At 35.0% G+C, this 18,880-nt stretch overlaps 1 protein-coding gene across 6 annotated transcripts in view; it reads left to right on the plus strand.

Moving 5' to 3' along the window:
* Positions 1–18,880, plus strand: part of LOC150091241 (RNA-binding motif, single-stranded-interacting protein 2-like) — a 662,097-nt gene that overhangs the window by 558,668 nt on the left and 84,549 nt on the right. For all 6 annotated transcript variants that reach the window (XM_090374864.1, XM_090374859.1, XM_090374866.1 and 3 more), the window contains 3 exons: positions 5,270–5,408; positions 8,466–8,570; positions 16,636–16,722. In XM_090374864.1, coding sequence (XP_090230990.1) covers positions 5,270–5,408; positions 8,466–8,570; positions 16,636–16,722 — 331 coding nt within the window. The remainder of the gene's footprint in view (positions 1–5,269; positions 5,409–8,465; positions 8,571–16,635; positions 16,723–18,880) is intronic.

Raw genomic sequence — 18,880 nt, forward strand, 5'->3', positions numbered from 1 at the left:
GAAAAGAAATCCGGCAGGTCATCCCATTTTGCATTCTTGTAATGCCAAACAACGTGTGGTTGGGAATGGCCATGAGATAAAGGCTCCATTGGATAAGAGATAATCACCAGGTTATGATCTGAAGTGCCTAAAGGACTTCTCACTTCGACCATGTACTTAGAAGGGTTGTTTGTGAGAAAAAGATCAAACGTGTTGGCTGTATGATTAGGATTGTCCTTTATTCTTGTAAGTAAATGAACAATCTGTGCAAGGTCATTAGTAATTGCAAAAGCCTCAGCATCTTGACCAGCTGGGTCGGTGTGACAAAAAAAACGGAAGCCAGCTGGAGTTGTGAACATTAAAATCACCAAGGAAAATTACCTCACTGTTAGGAAAGTTGGACTGGAGAAAGTCAAGTTGCAAAGAGAGGAAGTCAAAGAACTCCAAGTGATTAGTGGAGTTGGGAGAATGGTAGAGACAACAGATGAATTTGATACAGTGAGGTAGAGAGATTTTAAGCCAGAGGAGATTCCAAATTACCAAGTCTCTGACAGTGAATATCAGAACAGGCATATACACAAGTACCACCTTTGAGGTGAAAGGAATCATACAGCGAATAATTTGGGCATCTGAGATGAGCGGTAGTTTAATCAACCAATGTGTTTCTGAGATTCTGTCAGAAAAGGTACATGGGGGGGGGGGAAGTACCTGTCAGAAAAGTTAGTGAAATGAATTAGGAAGTGATGATATGAAAGACTAATTTACAATAGGATATATCTGTGTATTGTGTAGAAGCAGGCTTTCACTCAAATAATCAGTATGGTTTTAAGTAGGGCAACTCTATATGTTGACAATTTCAGTAGACTTTGCTGGGGCTTTTGACTCACACTGGTTGCATAGAGTGTCCTTAGGAGTGTCCGCCAGACAAATGTCCCACAAAACCTCTATTGGGTAATAAACAGATACCTTAAAGACAGAACTGTCTTGGTTCGTACAAGGTTCCAGGTGTTCACATGCCCTGTGAATAACAGTTACCCACAGGGCTCAATCATTGGCCCTTTCTTCTGGACAGTTGTTCTAGATGAATTACTGACCTCGGATCTGGGCCCATTGAAAAGCCTAGCCTTTGCAGACAGTGTGATTCTCCTTGTAGAAAGAAACAGAGTGGTTGTAGAGCAAAGATGAAATGCCGTCCTCACATAACTGCAAGAGTGGGCACAAATGGACATGCTCAGGATATCACCTGAAAAAACAAGATCCATACTTTTGAAAGGAAACCTAAGGAAAGAAAAAATGAATGAAAAACTGTAAAAATGGTATCAGAACAAAAATACCCGGGGGTTGTTTTTGACTCAAAATTATCTTTTTATCCCCATTTGGTATAAAAAAAAAATTTTCTCAAAAAAAAAAAAAAAAAAAAAGTTTCTCGCTTTTTTTTTTTTTTTTTTTTTTTTGAGAAAAAAAAAAGTGGAAACTACGGAGGCCCAGGATCATTCGGGCTTACTTGGGGAGGGGGGGGGTCTCAGAAGAAGAGCCCTGGCATCATATACTGAAGATTTTTGTTCTTGCCTATAGAGCTATTGTCAGAAAGAAGAACATATTAGAGACAATCCAGAGAACAATACTTCTCACTCTCACCAGAGCATGTTGTACTGTGAGCACACCGGCACTGCAGGTGTTGGCCTGTGCTCTCCCACTTTATTTGAAATAGCCAAAAGAGGTGTATATTACTGACTTAAAAAGGCATACCCACATCATTTTTGGGGATAGCCTTTGACACAGCCAACATCATCAAGGCTGAAAGAAAACGAATAGCAACAAAGCTCGGTGCACTATGGCAGACAAACTGGAAGCAGGGAGCCACAGGTCTGGTAAAGGGTTTCTCACACATGTGACAATGGTTAGTCCAAAGTGGTATGCCCCTATACTTTTCACAACATTTATATTGACAGGTTGCAGCTCTGTAAAGGCTAAATTAACTTCCTTACGGCTGACTGATAACCCAAACTGTACCTTTGGCAAAAGTAAAGACTGGACACACATTGTCTATGAATGTATAATTTATGATATACCAAGAACCCAATTCATAGCAGAAATTTGCGCCCTACCGAGGACAAGAACACTTATTTATAATAGAAGAAAATAATTATACAGCTTTCATTTGCTTTACACAAAAATTATTTGAAATGCATAGAAATATAGGGGTAAGAGGTTATTACCATGTTGGCAGAGATTTTTGCAACTCCGGCAAATGCAAAGTTTTTATATATATTTAGTTGTTTTATTGACTTAATTGTTATACTAAATTATTTTCTATAACTAGTTTTATAGTCCTAGTCAAGTCTTTGGTTTATTTGAATTTTGAAAGTTAATACTTAGTGTCCGTAGATCTTGCAGTCCATAACTTGCCACCATTGTTATATGATATGGAATAGCTAACATAAATCCCGAACTTCATAGTGTAAGGGTTAATGTAAAAAAAAAAATAGCGAAATATGTAGCATTGTGTTAGAAATCTGTTAGATTAGTATAATAATCAGTGAAATTTATTAATCTTATTAAATTTCATTGTTAGTTAAATTATACTTCAGCGGAATCAGACTTGAGCAGCAAAGCAACGAACGCAAAGTAGCAGTAAAACTGTGGCTCATAGGAGAACCAAAGGGGCAATTCTCCAACAGATCACAGTCTGAAAAAACATGCTAAAGGTGAAAGTTTGTAGACCTGACTAGAACAGGACTTGATCTAGTCAAGGAGAATGTGGTTGTGTGTGCTAGGTGCAGAGACTGTAAAGAAATCTATGGAAGTTTGAGGTGTAGGGTAGATGCCCTCAGAGAAATTAATATGGTGGGTCCCCATCAAGCTCTCAGCTGCCCGACTCAACTCCAGAGCTCACTCCTGTGCATCAGGCAACACGGGCAATGTCCAAGGCAGAATGTGCTGGTCCCACAGGAAATAGTTATTGTTGGTGTCTCTATTGTCAGGGAGATGGGGAATATATTATGGAAGAAGGATAGATGAAACAGGACCAGTGTATGTCTGCCAGGGGCAAAAGTTGACGTTGTAGGGCCGATATAATCTTTTTTTTCCCAATGTGTACAACAAAAGGTGATATTGTTGTACACATTGGCACTAATGACCTTAAGAGTGAGAGATCTGCAGATTTAACAAGAATAGGCCAATACTGAAAAAATGTCACGAGTTAGGGTTAAATTCGAAAGTGTTTGCAATTTTGATGAGACACTATATGAGGGAGTATATGATGAGAGTCTTGTCAATCAGTTCGGCCCTTGAGAGATTGTGCAAGTCTCACAGGGTAAAATTCTTTTCAGCGTGGTCTGTGCTTGCTAACAGAAGAGACTGCTTCTACAGGATACACTTAGAGTGCAAGAATATTTGCTGATGCTATCAAGGCAGTGTTAGGTGGGTGGGAAAACTGCTAGCGTCGGGGGGGGGAGGGTTCACAGACTAAAAGATTAACAGTAGCTGCAGGCAGAGGTGAAAGTGATTGTTGCACTGCTTCTATTGTAATGAGCAGCAGCCTAGAGAGCAAGTTGCTGGGGATTTCAAGAGCTACTGGGAGTCATCATAGAATGTTGTAGTAAATACATGGGCTGAGTTAGGATAACTAAGAGTATGAACAGATGCATGTATGCACAAGTGCTTGCATGTACACCAATGCTAAAAGTATAGTAATTAAATTTGATAAATTTGAAATGCTGATAAAGACATCAAAGGTAGATATTGTTGGGTTATCAGAGACATGGTGTCACACAGATATAACCAATATAGCTCACAGTAGTAGCAAGATTGATGCTGGACAGCCAACTAATACCAGTATATATGTGGGCAGTAAGATTTCCATATTTTAGGAATAATACTTGTCGTAAACTGGCTTTCCTTAAGCACATTACACAGTTCAGAACAAACAAACTTTCTCTTTGGAATAACCAGCAAGCAGTCATATGTATTTGCTGAACTTGAAGTATGTGTAATTATAAAATCACTGCTCAATATTGGCACCTCCGTAGCCAGGTGGGCAGGAGCAGCAGTGCATTGCACACGCTTCTTGATTGGACCGGAGTTCAAGCCTGTCACCACCAAATACGGAGGATGCGGAAAGGTCAGGGAATGACCACCGCATATCCCCGAAGCAATATGGCCTTAGTTGCTAATGCTCCTAAAAACCAAATAACAACAACAGCTCAATATTAGTATGCAGTAGTGACTTCACTGCTTGTCATTCATTTCAAGAGGTCTTGGTTCGAATTGCATTATAGACTCGAATTGCATCATAGACTGGAGGAATTTCTAAAAGCCTTGCAATCAAGGGGTGTGGTTAGCTGATTTCAGCCAGAGGGGGTTGGGGCTTGCCCCCCCCCCATGGTTCAAGTTTCTTGGTCTTGCAACATGCAGTCAAACGTAAATGCATGCTTGAATAGACATTATCATTTTTAGCATTAGTTGAGGCATATGATGCAAGAACCCAAGCTTATAGAGCATCAGCCAAAAAAAAAATCTTCCCATTTCACCCATCCAGTCACTCCAAATGTTTGTCTAGTTCAGCCTTAAATTTATTTAAGCTATCAACTTCCGCAACAACAGATGGAAGTCTGTTCCAGCAATCAACTACCCACTGGCTAAAGGCAAACTTCCGCACATCTGTTTTACAACTGCTTTCTTCGACCAAGGCAGTGTTAGGTGTTAGGGTCTATGCCCCCTCAGGTTCTTAATCTGAGCAAGCGGAAGTATCCCATCAGGATTGAGCCTGCTCAAGCCATTCAAGGTCTTATACACCTCAATCAGATCACCTCGCATGTGCCTAGTCTCCAGATGCTGCAAAATGCCTGGAGCTCATTGAAGCTGCATATTTACATACAGTAATGTGAAAAGAATTTTTGGGATACTTTTTGTTCTTTGAAATTTATATGGGAAAAAGTACTTTGAATACTTCTAAGCGTTGGATGGATCTGCCAACAACAATTTCACTTTTGCAATTTTATTTTTAAACAGATGCAGAATGAGACATAGCCGATCTGAATGAAACCCATTTTAAGATTGACAAAAAAGGGGGGGGGGGGACTTGGTTTAGTACATTGTGTTATGAATTGCATTGACATGTCCGTCTAGTTTCAAAGGATGTTCTTACAGAACACACATACTACACACAGAATTTTATGATTATGGGCTCGTTATCATAGCCCTTAGATGTAAGAAACGTGTTTAGTTATCAGTTAAAAATGAATGTAACTAATATTTGATTTAATAAAAAAAAAACTGTTTGTAATAGTGTTACAGCTCAGTTAATGGCTCCAGTTGGAGGGTACCAAAGGCCATATTCCAGTCCACTTTCCACCTTTCCAATACAAGCAGCAGGTACAGCTTGGATGCATCCTCCCCAGTATATTGTGCAGCCACATGTAACACAGGCAAGTTCTCTTTTTCTCTCTCTCTCTCTCTATATATATATATATATAATTTGTATTAATATTAAATTAAATAAGTATAATTGGATGAAAGTTACACAAGTTGCCAGTAACTATAAGGATGAGAAAAGAAAAAAAAGAATAGTAGATTAGTGAAAGGTGAAAGAATGTTAATACCCTAGAGCAGTGGTTCTTAACCTGGGGTACATGTACCCCCTAGGGGTATGTGAAAGTCTTTCGGGGGGTTCACAGGTCTTGATATGTAAACATGTAAAATACAATATTTCTTGTAATAAACAAAAAAAGGTTCATCCACTGCAAATGTCACTATATGTATTTAACAATATGAAATATATTTAAATTATTTTACTTGCGTTCTTACAACAAATAATTGTTGAACTTTAAAATTTAATGTTTTAATTTCTGCCTATCCTCTCCATCGTAGGCCGGTGCATGATTTTCCAAGAAATAATAACTTCGTTTATCAGAGATGCCGGTAACTAATTTACTTTGTCAGTTCCAACGGTAGCGCTCTTCTCCTTCCCCTCGTTGGAACACGAAAAAACAATAGGCTGCCATACCCCTGTTTCAGTTATTCATTTGCAGTTTTATATTTTATAATGGGGGTACGCAATTGATGTTAAATTTGACAAGGGGGTACGTAGGTAGAAAAAGGATAATAACCACTGACCTAGAGATTATGATGAATTAAGTAAATTATGGGCTGAATTGCCAAGCAATATAAAGTGGGCGAACTGTATAGTAAAATTAGTACAACAAAATATTAATAAAATGCAAATAAAATGAAAATGGTATAGCCGTAGGTAGATATCAATATTTTTTTTGGAATTATAGTAAATATGGTAAATTGATAATTTATTACATTATGGGGGGAATCAATTTTAGTAAAAGGTCTAATATAGGTAATGCAAAAAATGTTTGATCTGATGTCAGCAGAAGTAAATATTGATACACGATCAGGTATTTCATCAGGGAACTACACCTGACCGTGTATCAGGAACTGCGTTTCTATACTTGTCCATAGTAGTATTAGAAAAGTGAAAGGTCAAAAAGGAATGAAATGAAATTAGCACTTTCTAATACAGTATGGACAAGGTAGTCCCAACACAGTGATTTATTTAGGTAAAAATAAGTATTGATTTTTACCTAAATAAATTACACTGCATTGGGACTGCCATCTACTATACAATGCATATCATACAGAAGTTTATAATGCTTCTTCCAGTAGAAAATTTTCTTTGAAATTTTGCTAATTCAAATACATTTCAAAAGTATATTTTGTAATGTTACTATTTTCAGAATACATTTCTATTGTGTGGCATGGCTCATTACTTTTTGTTTGTGTGCAAGTTTACATCAACAAGTTTTATATTTTACATCAGTGTTTTAGTCCATAACATAGCTGTTAATATAGAATGTTGCCAATACAAGTGAAACCCATTATAACACCATGCTTGGTGTCCAAAGAATCATCACGATATAAGTTAAATCACATTAGAAAAGTCCAGTCATTTTATGGCATTCAAATTTCATATGTACTATCAATTTTGCCCATCTCTCTCTTTTTTTTTTTTTTTTTTTTTTGCACGATAATTGCAATACTACATCTAAGAAAAGTCTCACAAAGAATAATAATATGGCAAAACATTATAAAATCAATGAGTCAACGACACGATCAATCAAGAAATCGGAAGAAAAAATCGGATGTAGTGTCCGTGAAAACGCGCTAATTGCTTCAAAAATTTGCTCTGTAACTCGTGATGTTAAATTAGAAAAAATGGAAAAGGCTTTAAATCTGTGGTTAGAAGACCGAATTCAATAAAATTCCGTTAAGTTCACTTATCATTCGTGAAAAGGCAAAACTCCTTTATCAACACTTTAGCGAAACTGGTGATAGCACTGGCGGGATAAGTTTTTTAGCTAGCAAAGGCGCTGGTTTGAAAGATTTGTTTGAAATTTCTAATAAATATTACATTTAATATTAAATTGTTTCTTATTTTCATTGCGATGCCATATGCTTGCATTTCACTATGTAATGTCTATGTACATAGTCATATTATGAAGGTACATATAATACATACATAGACAAAATTTTAGACTAGTTTTTCTTATATATTTCGTACTTTGGAACGGAACCCCTTTATTACTATGGGAGCCATAACTCAGTATTCGCGGCATTTCTCAGGAACATAACCCTCGCGAATAGCGGGGGTTTACTGTATTTTCTATAAAAAAAAATTTAAACATTCCTGAACTTCCTTAAATAACAAAACAAAATTTTTCTTTTAGCAGTGCGTCAGACCATAACAATCGACACAGATCACTAAAACATACTAAATATTTCTCTCTCTCTCTCTCTCTCTCTCTCTCTCTCTCTCTCTCTCTCTCTCTCTCTCTCTTTTTTAAGCGGCGTGTGTGAAGACAGTGGAAGTTGCAAGATAATAGGTACATTAATCTCCCAATGACGACTTATAACACCGCTTCTTCTTGTCACTTATTTATGAATTGCAAAACATCTGTTTATATTTATTCTAGTTATTACATGAATTCTATGATTTCTGGTTGATTTTTTTTTTTTTTTTTTTTTTTTTTTTTAATTTGGAGTCTTGAAGTGTCCCAGTAAATCGACAGTGCTGTATATATTAAAGCAAATGATATTTGGTGGTGAACAAACTTCAACCCGATTTTGCTGTGATTTCATGCTAAATGTCCAAGTCCTGTCCACTGAAATGGCTATTTCTGAATATGAAGATGATTATGTACTAGAGAATGTTATAAATCAAAATCATATATACTTGTTTTTCCAGACACCTTTTGTATTTGGGCTGTAACAGAAGTTTCAGGTTGATATATTAATATGTAATATTACTTATTCTAGTGGTTTAACAATTTTCAAAAGATGATACAAATTATTTTACGTGTATAATAGTTATCTACACACACACACACATGCACACACCAATAAGTTCATATGAAATTATACATATATAAAACATTTTATATGTGTGAATTAATACATGTGTTATTTACAATATATAGTTACAGATGATACCATCTTCATTGGATCCCAGTACTTTGCATTATGGTACTCTTATGCCTCAGCTGACAACACAGATGTCACAGCTCCAGCTCTCTGGCACTTCTGTAAGTGAATTTTTTATCTGAGAAATTTACTTAAATATTTGGCTTCTTCTGTTTATTGTTTTGTCCTTTATACTATCGAACCCCATTAATTTGAAATTGAAGGACCAAGAAAGTTTGTGAGTTATGAAAACACTTTTTTTTTTTTTTTCCCCCCACACTTAATATAAGTGGTGTGATCAAACAGTTAGGAAACTGGACTAATATATTACTTCAGTATATCAAGGAGACTACAATGCTTCTGCATCTTCTGGAAGGAACTATCAGTAATTCTAGAAGAAGCCTGATAGGTTCTAAAATTGATAGCTCTTTTCTTATGTTCAGAATAATTTCCACAGTAATTGAAAATCTATGATCTTGTGGAGGACATTAAGCTTGTGGGAAAACCGTTGGATATGGCAGATGGGAAACTGCTGTGATGAAATGTTTCACAAGAAATTCTTAAATGAAAGTGCCAGGTATGCAGGCGGGGAAGACAAGTATCTTCTTTTCCTGTTACAGTTACAACACAGCTCATTGCACTTTATTCAAACAGGCCGAAAAGATATAGCCAGTCCAGTCGAGTGGTCATAAATAGGTGAGCCTTGTATGCATTTCTGAATTGTGTGACAATTACCATAACCTACCAAGTAACTCTCTTTCAAGAGCTTTGAAAATTTGATAAAGTCTTGATCCAGGTTATGGAAGATTTAGAACATACGTTGAATCTGAAATTAACTTATTTGTTGAACCCTTGTTTTTGGTATTGACTTCCACAAAATTTTTAAAATACTGATCTACAATATCAGTTTTTATAAAGATTTTTATCCATATCACATATAAGAAGACTGAGATTAAGTATTTTTGATGATTCTGATATAATAGCATCTTCCACAAGAGCAGAAGAGGAAGCAGATTTCTTTCATTCCTAATTTGAAGAATTTTTCAAAACTACCTCCCTCCCTCCCTTTTTTTTTTTTTTTTTTTTTTTTAATTACTCTCATTGATTTTCCATATACCTTTTAGGTTAGTTTTCAAAATGTTAGAGATTGTATCTTTTAGCTTTTGAATTGCTTTTAGATTACTGTACTCTGAAGTTAACAGAACCCTTTAGAACCAACAAGCTTTTAAATCAAAAACTTGTAATGAAAGCAATCCAAAAGAGGCCAGGCAAGCTTGGCCTCTTTTGGATTGATAACATTAGGTGTGTTATTTTACCTTTCTCTAGAAAGGTAGTTTATGGCTTGAATAAAACAGCTTGTCTGTTTCTTTTAAATGTTATATCAGTGGTAGAAATCCAAACATACCTCTTCGTTCCAAGAAACCCCACATCCATGTACTGCATCGTTATTCCTATATATGTTAAAGAACATTGTGTGCAGATTTATATTGCTAACAGTGGTGTTTAACTCTTCCAGAAGACCACCCTCTGTAGCATATACACTTCTGGATATTAAGGTGGGGTAGTGTAACCCCACCTTAATATCCAGAAACCCCTTCTGTTGATAGTTGGTCATGTCCTATCCAAGCACCATGTGTCAGAAAATATGTTCATAGACCTTGAGAGAGAGTGTAGTATGATTGTGAATGCAAGATGTCATGATGGACAGAACAGACTTCCAGCAAAGAATGTTAATAAGCTTCCACATACACAATCAGTCTGTATATGACATTTCAACTAACCTGAAGATCCATAGTTCAAAGATTGGATCTTTGACTGATATGATCTGCAAATGGAAGTGGAGTGGTGCTGAAACTATCACAAAACAACCCAGAAAACCTCCAAAGCTCATAGAAGGTGACAGGAGAATTTTGCGAAGAATTGCCCACTGAAAACACTGGTTGACATTGTTGCAGACACACACACATCCTCAATGGGATGATTGAAGCACCAGTGCAGTGTGCAGGATGCTGCATGGTATGGGTTACCATGATCTGCAGCTGTCCACAAGCCACTAACCACACCTAATGCCAGGTTGCATCGAATTTGGTTGTAAGGTTCACCATTTTTTGAAAAATTGTTGGTCCATAGACACAATGGAAAGTTGTGCTTTGTAGTGACAAAACAATGTAAAAATGTACTTCCAGACAATGAAGTTTGGTGGAAGTAGCTTTGATGGACTGGGGCTGTTTTTCATTGTATGACCTGGGTCCATTGGTTAATTTGGACAAACCAGGAATGCTGAGGTCTGTCTATATGTGGACAATAATGAGTTATGCTTGCATTGTAGCAGCATGTTTGGGAAACAAAAAACAAGAGATGAACTGACTGGTGCAGAGTATTCCACAAAGACTAGAAGTCTTATTATTTTTTATTTTTTTATGAAAATCGCAAACATGAATGTTATTAGAACCTATAGTACTTAGTACCATATGTGGGTTTGAAGGTTGAGAAGATAAAAGAAGATACTTGGTGACATTTTATTTGAATTTCTGTAGATTTTTATTTTCAGGAAATTCATGTGAAGGGAGGTTGTTCCCAAAAATAGAAGTTCAGGGGGACAAATTAGGAAGAAGAAGAAAAGTTGGTTTAGTTAAATTGAAGTTAGACAGTAAAAGGATGCTGATTGGTTTGGAAGGAGGGAAATTATAGAAGCCAATTCAGAAGAAAGTGTCCATGGAATTACCTGTAGAAAAGCATTGCAGCAGAAATAGAATGTCTCTGAGACATTCTGTTTCATTGTTGACAAACTCATTATTTTCCATATTTAGACAGACCTCATCATTCTTGGATTTGTCCAAGTTAACCAACGGACCCAGGTCACACCACGAAAAACAGCCCAGTCCGTCAAAGCTGCTTCCACCAAACTTCATTGTCCGGAAGTACATTTTCACATTGCTTTGTCACTACAAAAAAAAAGCACAACTATCCATTGTCTATGGACCAAGAATGGTGAACCTTACACCAAACTCGATGCCATCTGGCATTAGTCAGTATGGTTAGTGGCTTGTGGACAGTGTAAGAGATAGGTTATTAATTAACATGACTGTCGTCTTTTGATAGTCTAGAAGCCTGAGAGAGGTTATGGTAGGGCATATGTGAGATTTTTACAGAATAAGTAGCTGTTTAGAAGAAAAGTAATACCAAGAACAAAAGAGAAAAGTCTGTTTTTTAAATGCAGCGGAAGCTATATTTGTTGATGTGCTTATGCAAAAGAGAGAGAGAGAGATTGGAAGTCAGGTTAATCCCTAATAGCAATATTTGATCTTTTTTTAGCAGTCTGAGTGTCATCGAAGATGACACTCAGATTGCTAAAAAGTGTCATTGAAGATGACACTCAGAAAATCTACAGAAATTATAGTCAAATGTCAAGTTAATTAACCTTACAGCCCTCTTTTGGATAGTGTCTAGAAGCCTGAGAGAGATTATTGGGACACTGCCTCAGATGTGGAAACAATATTCCATGGTAGGGCATATATGAGATTTGTACAGTGTAAGTAGCTGTAGAAGAAAATTAAAATCAAAACAAAAAGAAAACTCAGTTTATTTAGATGCAGCGGAAGCAATATTTGTTGATGGAAGTCAGGTTAATCCCTAATAGAGGTATTTCATCTTGTTTAGATTCTCAGTGTCATCGAAGATAGGCATAGGAGCAGAAGAAACATTTTTGTGAGATATAAGACCAGCCCGAGATCAGCATTTAAGGAATTGTTAATTGCTATTTGAGAAGTTGAAGCTGTTAGTGCAGGGCAAGGTTTCCCAAACTGAAAGGTGTAATGCAATGTGCTATCATCAGTAAAGTTATGGATAGGATTTCCAGTGAAATGAAGGTCATTAACATATAAGAGGAGAAGAATGGGAGAAAGAACTAAACCTTGGGGAACACTTGCCTTAGTGGAGAAGGTAGATAGAAAAATAGATACTCGATTAAAAAACAATAGGCAATTTATGAGATGGAGGCTTGTTTAGAAAACCTTTATGCCAAACATGATTAAAAGCCTTTCTCAAGATCAACCCCTTGAGTTTCACCAAACATTTTCATTGAATTTATCCATAGATTGGTAACATAAGCCAGTATATTACTAGTGGATCAACACTGACAGAATCCATATTAGAGAATATTTATCAGATGAAAGATTTCAAGATAGTTTAGGAGCTGGCAGTTAATGGATTTCGTCACCCTTTTTAGAAATTTGCTCATATGCTCATATCCTGGCTGGATATAAGCAAATTTCTAAGCAGAAGGAAAAACACCAGTGGAATAAGAAAGTGTAAAAAGTAGCACAGAACAGAAGTAAGCTCGAGAGCACAGGTTTTGAGAGCAAGTGGAGAAATAGAATCAGAACCTGGAGGTTTCTTGGCATCAAGATTGTTCTAAATTTTTCTGGCATCCTGTTGACAAGACCACATGCAGATTGACTGGAGTGTACTGGAAATCGTAGGAGGTGGTTTACTGTGATCATCAATACAAGACTTTGAAGGAAAGTAGGATGCTAGCAGCCGGCAATAGAACCATCAGGTTTTAAAGAGTTGGGAATACTGATGGGCAAATGTGGTGGATGGTAGCTTTGTCAAGAGACCAGAATGCTCAACTACTGTTTGGGCTATCATAAAGGCTAAAAGTTTCAGTACATGTTATTAATTTTCCTGTAGAAGTTAATTTCCTGTAAGATTATTAGTAGATTAATGGTAGGGCAGCCTATCACATTGCAATTAGTTCTCTCTCTCAGATCTAAAAGAACCTTTGTTGTTCTGCTATATCTGAGATTTCTCTGAATTTTTCTCCTTTCTAAAACAGGTATAACTGTGTGATTGCTTCTAACTTTTCTCAGAGAAAGCACTACATATAGCCTTGATCTGGCTAATGTTAACTCATCTTTAGATGAGTAACATTAGCCAAGATTAATTAACATTAGATCACTTGCTGTAGGCAGGGGATGGAGTGGTTGCCCTTGGTATATACCAACTTTTTTTTTTTTTTTTTTTAAGCTGAAACATGCTACAAATAGTTACCCAAGCCAGTCCTTCCCTGAAGAACATTATTATGAATACAGGGTCAACCATTTTAGTAATGATAACAGCATTTGCATTGGGCTATCATTAAGCATTATTTGATAATTTATTCAATCCGGATTAATTACATAGAAATACCTTTCATTTCTAAGCTCTATGGCTCATTCTTCTGAAATAAATAAATATGGAACATATCTGAAAATGAATTACAACTACATTTTCAAGTGCATTCTGTAACACCATAGCTGCTCACTCTCCAGATCTATGATGGAGATTCTATCCTTTTTACTTGATTTGGCCCTTCTGTCTTTTTCTTTTCACAAAAAAAAAGGTAACAAAACTGTGATAGAATTGGAATTTAAAAAAAAAATGCAAATTTCTGCTTACTTTCATTAACAAATTAGCCATCAGGTATTTTGTGGTAGTCTGTTTTGTAATAGGAATGTCTGATAAGGTAATTGTTTTTTATAATGCATGTTATTTCATAGTAATTTTGTAATGTCAAGCTAATTAACAATTTCTTTCAGTTGAGGTGTTAAAGAAATATATATGTGAGTTTTTAGTGGTAGTAAATGTAATCAAATATTTGCAAACAAATAAGGGTAGTATGAAAGCTACATCTGTTGTTGCATAGAAAGAAATGCAAAAATAGAAATGGCATTTTTTTTTTTTTTTTTTTCATTGTAATAATCAACAGTTTGGCACATAAGACATTGTCACACATGTCAAATTGTTGATTTCTAATTTCCTACTTATTCCATATTGACACATCATTTACATAGAAACTAATTAGCAATGCAGTACTAAACAGAACAAAGAATGGCTTGTCATGGCCTGCCATGCTGTCATCTGTGCCTCCAGCCTTGGTTTTTTGACCTGCTACATAAGAGGTTTACTGGGTGTACTGAATGAATATCTTGCCACTCTCTCTCTCTTTACAGTTTACTGCTGTGTGAAAAAATGTCACAAGAACAAATTACTCTCAAGCATTTAAAAAAAAAAAGAAGGGCAGAAATAATTGAATTTAAAAGTAGACATCAGTTCTTAATGAAGATTTTACTACATGAGGTACAAAAGATGATGCTAAAAAAAATGGGTTTGGATTATACAGTCAATATATAACTAAGCACAAATTTTTGAGGCTAAAATTAGGGGTTGATTTATACTCCAAAATTTACACTATATGCTTGTTTCTTTGAAGTGTCATGTTTTGCTAGGTCTGATTGATAAAGCATTATAAGATTAGTGAATGTGCAGCGATAGCTGAGGGTAACATCTTTTGAAAAGTTACAACTACATTTTTTAGTACATTCACTAACACCCTCTCTCCAGATTTATAATAAAAAATTCATCCTTTTTTACTTGATTTGACCCCCTTCTCAATCTTTTTCTTTCATAAAAAAAAAGTAATAAAATTACCAAGTTTTAACTTGTTGCATGGTTGCCCAGCAGAAAGTTGCTCTGAGTCAACACTTGTTTTTCTTATTTGTCGCATGTACTCAAAACAGTCTTCTGGCTAACTCAGGTGGTTTGGTACCATTTAGACAGAATGGAAGACCTCAAACTTGCAAGATTGCAAAAAGGCCCACCTTATTTACTCTTTCCTCCTTAAATGTGACTCCCCCCCCCCCCACCAATCCAAATTGTTCACACCACAATGTTCAACTTAGTCTGTCATCTTTATTGATTGTACAGATATGCCGGACAATCTGTAATTATGACCTTCACTACTCATACCCAGTTTGAATACTTTGAAATTTTGTACTTTGTGCGAGGGAAGAAAATGGGTAAATGAAATTTTTTTTTTAGCACAGCTGTTGAGATAAAAATTCATGAGTAACCTTAATATTATAAAATGTTTTCTGCAGACCCATCATGCAATGAAACAAAATAATATAGGCTATTATCATTTTGGATATGTTGCACCAGTTATGTGATGCCTGGGTATTCAATTATCATGTGGGATGTGCTGAGCTCATCTAAGGATTTTGTTGAAGGAAATAAAACCAGGAAATCCCTGCCAATGCTTGGGAATTGATTTGCTGAAATAATTTTAAAAATAACTCTGACCATAATATTGCTACCACACCAACATTTACTACTTGTTCTATTGTTTAATTATTGAACAATATCTCCAACCAGATTTCTGCCATTTTCCTGTGTGATTATATATCATGTAATTGATATGGAAGGTGAGAATACTGCTACCACACCACTTTTTACTGTTTGTGTCGTTCTCTAATTTTCTTTTTTCTTTTTTTAAGTAAATTTGGGATTGGTAATGTCACTAATAATGTCATTAAAGTCATTACCAACATTGCATCTGTCTCAGCAATTGCTGTTAGTGACACATTACATGTGATTACTTTAAATCAGATTATTTTCTTTAGTACAAATTATACTTTGTAGCTGAGATACATTGTGCAGTTAATATAATTTTTTCACTATACTGAAAAAATTTTAATGGGAAAACTTAACATAAAATACACTTAACACAAAATGTTTCATCCATCCTCCACGTATTAACATATTCTGTTGTATTTGTAAAATAAATAATTATTGCTACAAAGCTTTGCATGCCCAGAATTAGAATATGACAATTATAGCGTATTGGAATTATTTCATCAACTGGGTAGAGGGATTTATCTAAAAATCCAAGAACTGTTTATAGAAGATGATAAATTAAAAATTTTCTGATAATGAAGTATACAATAAATTCATTTGTATTGTTCCTTATGTAACATTCTAATTTTTTTTTTTTTTTTTTGCCTTAACTTTTGATTTTATTATTCAGAATATGTGGTATAAAATTGAAAATTTACACTCAGTTGAAAATGGGGAAATGCATTATTATAAAGGTTTTCAAATTATCATATGAAACATTTAATTTGAAAGCTGACAAACACTTGGTGCTTTAGCTGGAAAATACAAGTTATTTTAGAACTAAAATTTTAACCCTGGGTTTAAATAAAAACAGAATTTCCACTGCAGTAAATCATTAGAAATAGTTGTTTTGTGCTGTTTATTTCTTTTGAGGACTCTATTAATAGGGATTCAAGAATGCAAACAGTACAAGCAAATTTATGCATTAGAACACAATTTGTCTTTGTAACTCTGTTATTTTCATTCTTCCAGTATGTTGCTGGAGCATACACAGGAACTGCCACACCAGCTGCACTCTATTCACAACCTCAGCTCATCCAGCCCATGCCTCTAGCTGAGGTAAGAATCCAATTACCTGAAAAACAAAATTTTTATGTATATTTTGGGTATGTATGCATGCTAGAAGAGAGGAAGAAAGGATAAGAACGATATGTACTACTGTTTAATTTTTTGTTCTGTCAGAGTTCATCAGATGCTGCAATTGCTGCTTAACTGAAAACTCATGCAGTCTCTACAATAAAGTTTTAAAATGTAGTGCGATTTTATATATACTCACATACTGAGGAAATACAGCAATTAGTGTGTGCCATTGTTCAGAAATCAGATGCATGGATCATTATATTTGGGCTACTTGCAATTTATAAATTTAGGGATAGGTCATAGAAAATGTACACTGCAAAATTTAATGATTAAACCCTTATAACAGTGTATAAGGAATGTACTTTTGTTGCTCATCCAACCCATGCTTCTGGCGGAAGTAAAAATCCAATTATTTGAAAAAGGAAAAATAATTATGTATATTTAAATGTATATATGTATGTATTCATGCTAGAAGAAAGAAAACAAATTATATATAATACTGTTTAATTTTTGTTATATCACAGTTTATCAGCTGCTACAAATGATATTTTGTGAAACTCATTACAGTCTCAATAAGCTTTTAAAATGGCTAAGATTTTACAGTAAGTTATGCACTGAGAGAAGACAGCAATTAATGGGAGTTTCATTATATAGAAATTAGATGCATATATCATTATATTTGGGTTACTTTCAATTTATAAACTTTGAGATGCATTACAGAATACATACAGCAAAATTTGATAATTAAATCCTGATAACAATGAATAACATTTAAAAAAAAAAAAAAAAAAAAAAAAAACATTCTGTGTTACGTTTTTTTGTCTTTACTGCCTGGGTGACCATATTGCTCCTCCTGTGACAGAGCTTGATCTTTGACTTAAACTCTTTAGAAACAACTGTTTATCCACGAGTCAGCTACAGTAACAAATATCATTTTAATCAAATGGCATCACCAAGAAGTTGAATCCATTATTAAAATCCCAAAGGAACTTTTGTGATCAAGTTTGGAAATATTTGGTTCCATCAGCAAACAATGGGTAGCTTCGGACACTGACCTTTTGTCAAGTGATATGAATAAATTTATTGAATCTAAAAGAGCAGCCAATTGAAACTGTAAATTTAATTATATACATAATAAACACCTATTAGTGGGCTATAAAATAAAGTATTTCATAGTGTTTTGCAGAATAAAGTATTTCAGTAAAGAAGTGGAGCCTATTTAAATGCAGTTGTTGAAGTAGTTTGAAAAAGCTTAATCCTAATCCAACTTCACACTGCTTGGCTGCTCATCTAGATTCTATAATTTATTCACCAGTTGACATATGGTCATAATTAAGGCTACATATTGTCTGATGAGGAAACAAATGGTTCCAGAACCATTACCACAATAGTGCCTTCACGAGTTTTTAATGAATAGCAGATTAACGAATATCGGTAATGGTGATGTTTTTGATGAATAATGTTATTTCGTGGTGATGTTTTTGATGAATAATGTTATTTCGTGGTGATGTTTTTGATGAATAATGTTATTAATTACTTTAGGTTGACTTGGATAAACTCTGGTCATTTATAAAGAGTCTAAGCCCAAGTTCTATCACTGTCACAAGAGAGACAATACAGTTTTCAGGCAGTAAAAACAGAAAAGCACAATGTAAGATAGTTGTTTTCTCGACCGTTTCAATACCTAATTTTGAAACAGTACTGCTAGCAACATTTTATTTTTGTTGCTTTTATAATATTTGTCAATTCCAACAGACTTCTTGTTTAATTCAAAAATAATAGAGCTTAGTACCACTTTCAGGAAATGATGAAAATGTATGTGGAAAGAACACTTCACTGTGTGCAGCAGCAATGGTGATTTATTAAATATTATCATGTACCCAGTGTTAATGCCAAAATTGATAAATTCCTATTGCATTGAAGTGTTTTCTTTCCATGTTCAGGCCACCTGAACATAGTAATGGCCCTCATTTCTCACAGTAGATAAAAATTTATTCTTCTTAAAATGCATAAAATACTGCTGGTTATCATTGAGAGCAGCACTGAATATTGATTACAAAGAAAAGTCACGGACAGTAATATTTTTTAATGTTTGTTAATGTGACTAATAACTACAGGGGTGTTTAAAAAGTACATA

The sequence above is a fragment of the Mastigoproctus giganteus genome, chromosome 1, assembly GCF_048544385.1.
Source record: "Mastigoproctus giganteus isolate SK-2022 chromosome 1, ASM4854438v1, whole genome shotgun sequence".
NCBI lineage: Eukaryota > Metazoa > Arthropoda > Arachnida > Uropygi > Thelyphonidae > Mastigoproctus > Mastigoproctus giganteus.